Source organism: Myotis myotis, unplaced genomic scaffold, assembly GCF_014108235.1.
Source record: "Myotis myotis isolate mMyoMyo1 unplaced genomic scaffold, mMyoMyo1.p scaffold_m19_p_2, whole genome shotgun sequence".
In the NCBI taxonomy this organism is placed as follows: domain Eukaryota; kingdom Metazoa; phylum Chordata; class Mammalia; order Chiroptera; family Vespertilionidae; genus Myotis; species Myotis myotis.
In genome coordinates, this window is record NW_023416324.1 from 3,906,299 (window position 1) to 3,918,884 (window position 12,586).

General features: G+C 47.1%; 1 protein-coding gene across 2 annotated transcripts in view; it reads left to right on the forward strand.

Annotated features, from left to right (window-relative positions):
- The first annotated feature begins 3,717 nt into the window (after positions 1 to 3,717).
- SLC25A33 (solute carrier family 25 member 33) overlaps positions 3,718 to 12,586 on the forward strand; it is a 28,528-nt gene continuing 19,659 nt past the window's right edge. Inside the window, exons 1-2 of one of the 2 annotated variants that reach the window (XM_036349701.1) lie at positions 3,718 to 4,030; positions 6,231 to 6,287. In XM_036349701.1, the coding sequence (XP_036205594.1) occupies positions 3,975 to 4,030; positions 6,231 to 6,287 (113 nt within the window). In that variant the 5' untranslated portion in view covers positions 3,718 to 3,974. The remainder of the gene's footprint in view (positions 4,031 to 6,230; positions 6,288 to 12,586) is intronic. The other variant, XM_036349702.1, reaches the window with a different exon arrangement.

A 12,586-nucleotide genomic window follows, 5' to 3' on the forward strand; every position in this document is an offset into this window, starting at 1 on the left:
TCTCTTACCATTAAATATGATGCTACTGCCCTAACTGGTTTGGCTCAGTGGATACAGTGTCAGCCTGCAGACTCAAGGGTCCCAGGTTCGATTCCAGTCAAGGGCATGTACCTTGGTTGTGGGCACATCCCCAGTAGGGAGTGTGCAGGAGGCAGCTGGTCAATGTTTCTAACTCTCTATCCCTCTCCCTACTGTTCTGTAAAAAAATCAATAAAATATATTTTTAAAAAATATGATGTTAGCTGTAGGTTTGTTATAGGCACCCTTTATCAGGTAGTATAATTCCTTCCTATTCTCAGTTTGCTGAGAACTTTTTTAAAAGATAGGTTTTCAATTTTGTCAAATGCTTTTTCTGCATCTATTGACATGGTCATCTGGTTTTTCTCCTTTATTCTGTTAATATGCTGCTTTGTTTTTGTTTTTGCTTTGGGAGGCTGCAAAAGCATGATTTAGAAACTAAGTTTTATCTTTGCCAGCAATCTCTTTAGCACAGGTTTGCTGTGAGAATTATAATAATTTCACAAGCCAATCGTATACAGGATATCTCTTAGTAAGTCAAATAGAGAAATTACTTATTGCAAACAAATGACAGATTAATCACACTATTGTTCCCGGCAAGGGGAGGCGAAGGAATAGAGTCCAAATTTCAACAGAGGTGTACCTTTTGATGTGAGTAGGCACTGAGAGCGATGGCAACCAACCAAAGAGCTGATTTCCTGCTGCCAGCTCAAAAGTGCAAGTCCTGGGTTGCTAGGGCATGTTGCTAGGGAACAAAGATGCAGGCGTTGGTGGGCGGCCTGATCTCTTTCACCTGGAGCTGAGATATGTATTCCCACTGTCTTCCAGGAGAACCTCACCCAGACAGGACAGGTGCCCGGGGTCTTCTGGACATTTTTGTATTAGCAGGAGTCCCTCCGTCCAAACTGAAACTCTCAGAAAGCCCTCCCAAGTTCTCAGTATTTTATCGTCTAAATGTCCCCTTGCCATAGCTGCTTCTCCACACGTTCTAATGGATAAGCTCCCAGGGGGACCCCAGTAGCTAGGCTGCTGACTGCTTATCAATGACAACAGATGTAAAACGATGACATCCTGGCACGACTGACTTCATTCTTATATCAAAGCCACTTTTTTTTTCTTTGTCATAAACAGGTGGATTGGAAATCATATTAAAGCAATACACACCATATGCTGAAACTTGTTGATTTTGGGATGTGAAACCAACCTCCCATTCCTGGGGCAGATCTCATTTGACCGTGAGATACCATCCCTTTCACCTATTGCTGGGTCTGATTGCTACCGTTTTTGCTAAATATTTTTACCCGTTTTAATCCCTGCTGTATCCTCAGAGCCTAGAACACTGACTGGAACAGAGTAAACGCTCAAGAAATATGTTGCCCTAACCGGTTTGGCTCAGTGGATAGAGCGTCGGCCTGCGGACTGAAGGGTCCCAGGTTCGATTCCGGTCAAGGGCATGTACCTGGGTTGTGGGCACGTCCCCAGTTAGGGAGTGTGCAGGAGGCAGCTGATTGATGTTTCTCTCTCATTGATGTTTCTAACTCTCTGCCGAAACCAGTTTGGCTCAGTGGATAGAGCGTCGGCCTGCAGACTGAAAGGTCCCAGGTTTGATTCCGGTCAAGTGCATGTACCTGGGTTGCGGGCACATCCCCAGTGGGAGATGTGCAGGAGGCAGCTGATAGATGTTTCTCTCTCATCGATGTTTCTAACTCTCTATCTCTCTCCCTTCCTCTCTGTAAAAAAATCAATAAAAATATATTAAAAAAAGAAAGAAAGAAATATGTGCTGAATGGGTGGATGAATGGATGGATGAATCGGAGAGCTTCCTCTGGCTGGCCCGCAGCGGAAGGGCGCTTCCTAGGCAACAGCATGTCCCAAAGCACGGAGGCATGAACGACTGTTGCATCAGCCACTAGTTAGCTGTGTGACCTTGAGCAAATCTACCCTGCTTATCCACGAAAACAGCAGGCTACACACATTGTGAGTACTCAACAAGATAACAACAACGAAAGACCTTGGAGAAACTCCAACCCAAAGGCAGCACAGCTATGAACAAGCAGGTGGGGAGGCCTGTTTATGTGTCTAGCTCAGCCCTAGACTAGCAGTCCCCTCCCCCCCCCACCCCCCCACACACACACCCGGGAAGAAGGCAGGAGGCTGGGTGCTGCCTTGGCATCAGAGGCCTGGGTCCCAGCCTCAATCACCCCTATGAGAGAGCATCCAAGGACAGCAGTGTCTCCTTGGGGTTCGAATTTTACCAGGTGGGGCACAGCTCCCTCCTGGCTAACGGGGTCGCATTACTTTCTCCTCCTCTTTCCTTCTGCCTCATAAATCTTCAGCTAAAACCTACATGACTTCCTAAGCAACCAGAGCAAGGGACTTGGGAGACCCAGAAAGCGTCGGAGTCACCTTTTCTCACGGCCTGCCTTCTTTCCTTCCTTTTCCCGTATGTGGAGTGCTGTACGGCTTTCCCTTCCTAGGCCTGGGAGTAATGGTTTTAATATGGAGTGCTCATTGTATTTGTATTTTGGATGACTGCCCCCGGGAGTTGTTTTTAAAGAGTCCCAGCAATCAAATCCCCAGCTCCTGTGTTTGCACACATTCCCTTTCTACTTAAGCTCTCTGTGTGTTTACACACAGGACGTCTAGCAGCTCTGTCTGGTCAAGGTACTGCTTTGACTGGAATCCGCAGCAGCCGTGGAAGGAACACAGAGAAGGGGTGGCGCTTTGGGAGAATTTTAGGAGATAGAAGTGCCAGGAGACTGATGGACTGTTGGGAGAGGAGAGAGACAGAGAAAGAGAGAGGAGTTCAAGGTAACATGAAAGTTTCTGGCATTGGTGGCCGTGTAGATGGTGGTGTCGTCATATTTCCAGGACAGGAAATAAAAGAGGCCGGGAATGATGAGTTCAGTTAGGGACATTGACTCACTAGTTTTTTGGGTGTTACTAGCCTCGGATACTTTGTCAGGAGCAACTGCGAGCAAATGAAACAAGGTCCCTGCACTCCTGAAGCTGACATTCCACTGGCCAAAGGACAACTTAACCAAATTGATCAGCAAAGTAGCCGCAGGAACCTACACGAGGAAATTACACGGAGGCATATGATAGAGTGGTAGCCAGGGAAAGGCCTTCTCACCTGGTGGTGAGAAGATGCCAGGCTGAGTTGGACGCTGACCCAAGGACACACAAGCAGAGAAGCAGTCTGGAGATGATCAGAAACGATAGGCCAGAAAGCGTATTGCAGCATGTAATGCTATTTCTAGAAAAATAAGAAATATACAAAATTATACTAGGGGTACACTGGGGGTTTTAGTGCTTTTGATCGTGGTTTTTTTCCCTAAACTGGGTGGTGAGTACAGAGCTGTGAGATGTCATATGTAACTTATATACCTTTTTGCACATCGTGAGCATCACAAAGTAAAGGAAAATATAGACTAAAAAGGTAAAAAGGCCAGGGCCTCCCCAACCAGCCAGGCCCAGGTTCTCAGCCTGCGAGCAAGCACCAGGCTGCTGAAGCCGGTTCTCCCTCCACCGCGAGGGCCCAGGCTGGCCCCGCCCCGTCTCGCGCTCCAAGCGGAACCCCGCCCCGGCTGTGCGCTAGCCCCGCCCACATCCGCCCGTCGACCAATGGGAGCAGAGATTCCGGTCCACACCCCCGCCATTCACCGCCCCTGCGCGCGCCGCCGCGTGACGTCGGACCCGGCCCCCGCCACGTGACGGCCGCGCGGTGGGGTTCCACTGGACGCCGGCCTCCTGCCGCAGAGGCGGGTGAAGGGCCGGCGGCCACGCCGCGGGGTGCGCGGACCGAGGGAGCGGGTCGTGGGGACGCGCCCGCATGGGGACGGCGCCGGCGGACGCCTGAGGACAGCGGGGCTAGCGGAGCGGGCCGCCTCGCGCATCCTTTGAGCCGCCTCGCGCCTGCGGCATCGGCGGCGGCGGGCCGCGGCACCGGCGCGGCCATGGCGACCGGCTCGCAGCAGAAGGAGAACACGCTGCTCCACCTCTTCGCCGGCGGGTGAGCGTCCCGGCTCGACCCCACCCCGCGGCTCTCTGGGCCCGTCCCGCGCCCTCGGTGCGCCCTGGCCGGTGACCGGCCCTCCCCAGGCCGAAGCGCCGGCTCCCCGAGGAGGAAGCCCCGGCGTCGGGGCGGCGAGGAGGCCCGGGAGGCGTCGGCCTTTTTCCCTCCCGGGGCCCGCTTCCCCCTAGCGTGGCTTTGCCCGGAGCCTGCCGCGTCCCCACGCCCCTCCCCCTCCCCGTGGCGTCTCCGGCCATTAGTCCTTTTAAACAATTACCGGCTGGTGTGACGAGTGCCGCTCGGGGCGGTCCTGCCTGCTCACCGTGTCTCGGCCGCCCTGCGTCCTCCCTGCCAGCCGCCCTTGCAGCCCCTCTGCCTGGATCCCCCCCACCCAGGGCCTGGGGGTCAGATGGATGCTCGGGTTGGCCCCGGAGCTCCGCGGGGTAGCTCGGGCCGAGTTCAGACAGTCGGGTGGGCTGTAGGTGTTGGGTATCCGCAAGGGCCTGGGAAGCGCTGGCGACCGAGATGCAGCCAGCAACCTGTGGGAGTCTATTGGGGGACCCCACCCCCACCCCCGGGAGAAAGTAAGGCCCGGAAAGCGTGTTGAAATGCTTCTTTCCTGCGGGTAGACGCGTCCAAGGTGAGTCGTTCTGTTTTGAGAGCCGCGTGCTTGGTTTGATCATCACGCTGCCGCTGCTGGTTTTCAGTGGAGGCAACGCATTGTTAAGGAGGTTGGGTGATCACGGTGTTCTTAGGGGAGCTGATTTGTTTGTTTCTTCAGAAAATAGATCAGTAAATGGTTCTGAGTATTATTAGTTATTGTTTTCTTTCATCACAGCCGGTGGCTTTGCGTCCTTGAGTCTTACTTGAGGACCTCGCAGGCCTGCCGCAGCAGTTGTGAAGGACAGGGCATTCTGTATAAAATGGGACTTATTCTGGATGGTCATCTTGACTTGAGGGTGTTAGTTGCAGCTTAGACTTCGGCCTAGATATGTTCCTTGTTACAGACAAATGATGGTTGAGAACTTACCTGTGAAAATAACTATGGCGAGAGGGTTCTTAGTTCTGTGTACTTATTGTAGGTGCTCAGGCAGTGTCTTATGTTTTTCCAACCAAAACAGTCATCTCTTCCCTATCATTCCCTCTCATCCTTTCACGTCATCTCCCCATTGATGTTTTCTTCCCATTGATATTTCAGCTTGGGGAGAGGGGCAGGCAGCAATTCTTAAATTATGACAAAGTGTTCATGGGGCATTCTGGAGAATTTTAAACAAGCCGGCCATATTATTAAAGCCAAGAAGGATCATTCTTTCTAATGATGTTATACTGTGATTTCAATTTATTGTTTTTAGTGAGGTGGTCTCTTAAAAATCCTTTGCATTTCACACTGGAGGGTTGCCCGTCTGGAGCAGTCTCCGCGAGGCTTGCCGCGTAATGGATCACCCTGTCTGGGTGAATCTCCCTGCACGCCCTTCACAGTGCCCTCTGGCTGCTGATTCTCCTACCGAAGCGCCAGCCTTGTGATGGAGGAAAACTGATTAACATTTAGAGAGTTCATTAGGGTAGTGCCTGCAGCCCTGAATTTAACAGGATTTAGTTCCTTCACTAGCAGCACTTCAGGGTTCCCTAAGACACTCAAGAAAGCAAGAAATCTTCCAAAAGGAGGCTTTCAGAGTCACTAAATGGATTTTGATTCCTTCCCTCTAGCCTAAAATGCATTTCTTTTAGGGAAGAACATTATAGGAGCCAGGTGTTGAATAGGTATATTATATATACAGTTACAGTCAGTCAACCCCCAGCTTGGTCCAGTGGATGACATGCTGCTTTGCTGGAAGTAACTAGTTTCCATGTTGTTCAGCTGGCATCTTTCCAAAGAACTAAGCTCATTTCCTTTGAAAAGAAGTCAGCCCCAGCTCTTTAAATGTCACATGTCTCCTTTTATTGAATAGCCATTGGAAACTAACATCTAACAAGTTTAATGCTATCCCTAATTAATGATATTGAGTAAATATTATATCAGGTATTACAGGCTTGTGAATGGATAAAATTAATTTTAGATCCTCGAAAATAAAAGCTACACCCAAAACAACACATTAGTCTTTCAGGTTTAATTATTTCTTTTTTAAAAGGCAGTTTCTTGGGTTCTTTGCAAAGGTGAAAATAGCCCGACGTTAAGCTGCAAATCATCTTTTTAACATAGTGTTGCCTTTCAAGAAAAGAACTGGAAGAAAAACCACCCACAAACCAACACCGAGAAGTAAGCACTTTATTTATTTATTTATTTTTAAATATACTTTATTGATTTTTTACAGAGTGGAAGGGAGAGTGATAGAGAGTTAGAAACACCAATCAGCTGCCTCCTGCACACCCCACACTGGGGATGTGCCTGCAACCAAGGTACATGCCTTTGACAGGAATCGAACCTGGGACCTTTCCATCTGCAGACCGACGCTCTATCTATCCACTGGGCCAAACCGGTTAGGGCGAGAAGTAAGCACATTAAAAAAGGTTCTGTGCGTGTATCTGGACCAGATGTAATTCTTTAGTTAATTTTAAAATAGGCTCATATTTTCAGAATTGCTTTCTTCCTCGTAATATATTACATTTTAATGGTAGTGAACTCTCCACGTGTACCTTTAGTGGAGACTTACTGTCCAGTGGTTGCAACGAAGAGGCAAACCAATTCCAAGCCCATGACGAGTTCAGTGAGGATGCTACAGTAATTTATGACAGGGCTACCTAACTTCCTCGGATTACATAACTTCTCATCTCTCATTGCTGTTTGTTTGTTTGTTTGTTTGTTTGTTTGCCGATATAAATAACTGGACATCCTTATGTGTAGATGTGTAGTTCTTTGATGATTTCCTTTGGATATTTTTTTTAATGTGTTTGTATTGATTTTTAGAGAGAGGGGAAGGGAAGGGTGAGGGATAGAAAGATAGAAACATTGATGAGAAACATAATTAATCAGCTGCCTCCTGCACACACCCTTACTGGGAATCGAGCCTGCATCCTGGGCATGTGCCCTGACCAGGATTCCGACCAGTGACCTCTTGGTTCCTGGTTTGACACTCAACCGGTAAGCCACACTGGCCGGGCCATTTTTAAGGCTTTTGCTATCTACCAGCACGTTCATAAAACCATCTCTTAGGGTGATGACTTCTGTGTAAATGGACCTCATTCATTCGATGTTGACTTTTAGTATGGTCAGGGATTTTACTGTTTTCTGCTTTCTTTCCTCCTATCTCAAAATCTGGGTAGTAGTATCAAAACACAAAATGTCCTCACACAGATTTTATTGTTATTACATAGCAAAACCTATCATTCCTTTTCTACTATTTAAACTTAACATCTCATTAAGAGAAACAGTAACAGTCTCTCCCTTGTCTAGGCCTTCAGTCTGTTGAGAAAATCCCTTACATTTTCCCTGCCTGATGACGGGGCTCTGGTGCACATGTAGGATTAGGGATGCCCTTCCCCTGCTGAGCAAGCAGTAACATCCGGGTGCGATTAGGAAATGCTCTTGGCACCTGAAATAGACTAAGCTGTCATTAGCTCTCGAGGCTAATGGCCTGGATTATATGCTTTAGGTTTTATTTTTATGCCATGATTTTTTTGGTCATCAAACATACTTATAGAGGCTTTAAAATATATCTTAATGCCACTATGGTATGTTTAAATATATAAGATATTTTCAAAATTTAGTATTTCCCCCTCCTCCCCTCCCCCGTTATGGACAGCTGTCACCTAGTATACTCCTGTACTATGCTTTCGCCTACAAGTTTAATCTGTACAGGCTAATGGTTACTTTTGAAGTGTTGGGCATGTGTTAATATACTTGTTAGGGGGACAATGTAGAGAAGATGCAAGACTTATTTCAAATGCTTAAAGAACTTCTGATAAGACAAATATAATGTGCACATATTTTGTATATGGCTCATATAAGTATGCTAAGACTATACATTGATTTCATCCGAAGTATTTCATATCTACAATAAACACTTTTAAAAGCTCCGTGGTGTTCGGATGAAAAGATTGCTGCTAGAATTTAGCTTCCTGAGGATAGTAGCCATGTCTGTTTTCTTCACTGGTACATCCCAAGTACAGTGTCCCACATGTTATAGATGCTTAATGGACACTTGTTTAATGACTGATTAAGTGAATAAAGAGTATTGTGGGTCATGCCTGGGAGTATAGATTGATGTGGCTTGTTAAATTGTCTCAAATTCAGAGAAGTACTTTATTTGTGAATTGTGAACATGGTTCTATATTAAGATTTGCTGAAACAATATTGGCATAGGTAACATGTATTTTTTTTTTTTATTGATTGAGTTTAGAGGGAGAGAGAGAGAGAAACATCGATTTGTTGTTCCACTTATTTATGCATTTGTTGGTTGAGTCTTGTATGTGATCTGTCCTGCGATCGAACCCGCAACCTAGGGATGATGCTCTAAGCATGAGATAGAAGACAGGAACTAGCATCAAAAACTATGCATTTTGCTTTGACTGAATGAATACAGAATTTGCATAATCAAAATCATCTAAGCCTTATGCCAGAAAATTCTATGTAAAGAAGTACTAGTGTTTTTTAAGAAGTGACTATAGAGATAGCAGATGAAAGGGGAAACTACAAAGAAAGCTCCAGAGGTTGGAGTCACAGGGCCTGCCAGATCTTTTGTGGGTAGAGTCCGTATCATAGTCATGAAAAACGGTGAGTCTGAAACCCAGTTTCCTATCAGTCTGGTGGTGATTATAATAAAGAGTGTATTGGTCTTGACTATAGTGCCTAAAAATGTCCGTGTATGTGTAGAAAACAGAGGTCTTATTGAAAATATCCAGTTTTTAAAAATGGTACTTGTTACTTGAAATTCAGAGTTAAAGAGTAAACATTTGTGTGCGTAATTTAAAATTTTTATGTCTCTGATCGCATAAAGCTATATATGTACTAACAGTCTAGCTTTGTTCTGCTATAAACTGGAGAGGAGCTAATTCACAGGGTAGGGCGGGGTGTGGGGGGGGGGGGTGGGGATCAAGACAGGCCTATGTGGGTAAAAAGACAAACAGTTAAACCTATCTATAAGACTTCAGTTCTGGGCAGGAAGACAGAGAGAATGGGAGGAGGAATGTCTTTATAGAAAAAGAAACAAGTAGTAAAAGAGGGAAAAGGCCCAGAAAAATCCAGGTGATGAGTGTTTAGGAGACTGGGCAGGTAGGCTCCAGAGAGCGACGGTGGCTCTCCTGGTCTTTGTGCTGCCCTGTGCAGAGTCTTTGGGTGGTTTTGCTGAATGGGATATCCCAGAGAATGCCTCTGGACTTTGATGCCAGTGACTAGAGCACTACCTTAGGGGCGAATTAAATGAACATCCAGGGAGTTCCTCCTGGCTGCTAGAAACCTAGCCTAGGAGAAACACAGCCCTAACTGCCTTTTGGAAGATTGCTGATAAGAGTAAAACCCTTTAAGCCAAGCATGTCAAACTCGAGGCCCTCCACCTGCCCGCCCACCTGTCCTTGAAAAGCTTGGGTGTAAGGCTTTTTGACTAGGCTCATTTAGGAGGCTTTCAGTTGTAAATAATAATGTCAGTTCCTACTGGCTTGGTTATTGAATTATAGAGAAAGCTAGGCGTGGTGAGGACTTACCTAAATAGCTCGACAGCGTCACTGGGACCAGCGATGACTGCTCTGCCTTCTAGAAATACCTTCTTGACTCCAGGGTTGGTCCTTACATGAACACAGCATGGCTAACAGCAACTCCCAATGTTTCCCCACCATTGAACAAGTCTGGCTGGAGCTTAACTCTGGACCAACCTGGACATGCACCGGCCTCTAAACCAGTCACTGCTCCCAGGGGAACTATGCTGCTTGGGCTGAATCGGGTGCCCGTTGCCGAACACGTGGCAGCGTTGATTGGGTCGGGGCTAAACCTAGAAATGGTTCACTTGCATCCAGACTGTCTGGCTTAAGACATCTGGGATCAATTTTCTTAAGACAGGAAGAGGGCATGGATGCTGGGAGACAAGCAGCAGTGGCCTCCACGCTACTTACACTGCCTTCGAATATCTTGTCCATTTTATTGCTCTCCAACCTCAGCCAGATGCTTATTTGCTTGGGATGGGGCAGGGCTGTCCTGTGCATTGTAGCCGCCTCCTGACATCCACTAGAATTCAGGGGTGGGCAAACTTTTTGACTCGAGGGCCACAATGGGTTCATAAACTGGACCGGAGGGCCAGAACAAAAGCATGGATGGAGTGTTTGTGTGAACTAATATAAATTCAAAGTAAACATCATTACATAAAAGGGTACGGTCTTTTTTTTTTTTTTTTTTTAGTTTTATTCATTTCAAACGGGCTAGATCCGGCCTGGCCGTAGTTTGCCCACAGCTGCACTAGATGCTAATACCCCTTCCCCCAATGTCAACATCCAAAAATGTCTCCAGGCATGGCCAGATGTCACAGGATGGGGGCACATTGTTCCAATTGAGAACCACTGGCCTAGAATAGTGGTCTTTAGACTTTGATCACACGGCCCTATGATTAACATGTTTGTGCATATCCCCATGTATGTTTATTACTCTTTTATTTATATATATATGTGTGTGTGTGTGTGTGTGTATGTATGTATGTATGAAACATGCACTATATATATACATATATATATTAAAAAACATGCACAAAATAGAAATTAAAGGTAGAGATGATAATGGTTAATGTAACGGAACTATTTCTCTCTGTACTACTTCCTTCCTGTATGTCTGTGGGCCTCTTAAGGATGTCCCCCACTTTGGATATTAGGTCTAAAGTATTGGTATCTCATCAGGATTAGTCTGTTTCCTGATGCCCACACTGTGTCACTGTGTGAGTGGATGCTGAATGTGACTCTGCCGGTTGGCCGAGCATCGGCTTCCAGGCCCTGGGCTGGACCCCAAGAAGCCTGCTCTGAGACCCAGAGAGGGGGCAGGGTCCGCCCGCCTGCACCAGCTGTTCCACTGGCTTGTGTGTGCAGAGCAGGAAGGTTATAGCTGTGGGATGTGGTGTTGAGAGGCTTTTCCTGTCACCGTCTCTCCCTGTCCCCACCCCTGCCCTAGGGGTCTGGGCTCCATGCATTGAGGGGCTGGTGAGGCTGAGAGGTCGCCTGCTCCATGGCAGAGGCTACCTGCAGGCGGGAGGCTGCTGCTGCATTAGCCTAGGCCACCAGGATGAGGAGGACTCCGGTGACTTCCTCCCCAGTGCCAGTCTTGTCGCCTTGTGGCCGGCACGGGAGGGTACTAGGGCCCCAGTGGCTTGGTGGCCAGGAGCATGAGGACCAGAGGAAGGAGAGGACCTAGTGCTGTTTGAAGGGTTGCCAGGCCAAGTAAGGCTGAAGGTGATTGGGGGAGGGACTACTGGTGGAACCCATATGGGCGTTCCCAGTGTTGGGGCTAAAAGTTGCCAGGAAGTCATGGAACCTGCCTGTGATTCATAGGCAGGAAGGGGCATTCAGTAGAGCACCGCTGCGAAGCAGCGATGGGAGGCTGCTGCCTCTGCCTTTTGTGAGCTGGGCCTCCGGAAGAGGACTCCTGCCAGCGGTGGGTGGGCCTTCATCCAAGCTAGCGACGCTGAAGGGCTTCTTTGTATCAAACAACTGAGAATGACAGGAACTCTTCCACAAAGAGTGTAATTTGTTGTACTCTTAAGTGCTCTGTAGCCAACATGATGAAATATTTTTAGAAAATTTTGGAAAGCCAGTCTGGAGAAGTCAGCATTTTGGTTCAAATGATTGTCTTGTATGTGTTGGCTCATGAAGAAAGAAAAAGAAGTTGAGCTGAAAGATACAGAATTTTGCTATGAAAGGTTTAAGTTTCAGGAAGACTTCTTTGGACATTTCAATTGAATATCAGGTTCTTCTAAGAGGATTATTATACCACAGCTTAACGATTTAGAATATCCTTTGGACATTTTTTCATCTGAGTTTTTTCCTGGTGGGTAAGAAGGGACTTACTTCTGATAGTAACATTGTTTAGAGCGCCTTACTTGGTCCCCTGGTTAGTGGTCTAGAAGGCCGGGCGGGCGGGGCCTGTCACCACCACCACCCTGCCATGGGCACAGTGTGCAACCCATGCCAGTGACTGGTAGTGAGTGTGGCTTGCCATCCCCAAAGAGTCCACCGCCTGGTTGATAGTAGGACATTTGCCTAGTTGGGCAAGCACACCTCCCCGAAGGTCATCCTTTGATCAGTGGCATAGGTTTGGATGACAGTTGGCCAGATAAGGAGGGCAGCTGACCTGCGGGCAAAGCAGAGGTGGTTGACCTGTGCCTCATTCAAACTTGTTGGCTTTCTGATGAAAGAGTTTCTCAGAAGCTGTTTTATGTTGGTTTTTTTGTTTGTTTGTTTTTGGTGACATGGAATCATGTTATTGAGCATAAATAGGTTTCAGCTATTCCTTTATCTGATTTTGTAGCATGTAAATGTTCTAATGTTTTAAAATATACCTTTTAAGCACGTGTTTATGGTAATAGATAAGAGTAATTATTTTGTGTAAATAGACATGGTTAGGAAGGTATTTTTTAAAACACTCCCCAT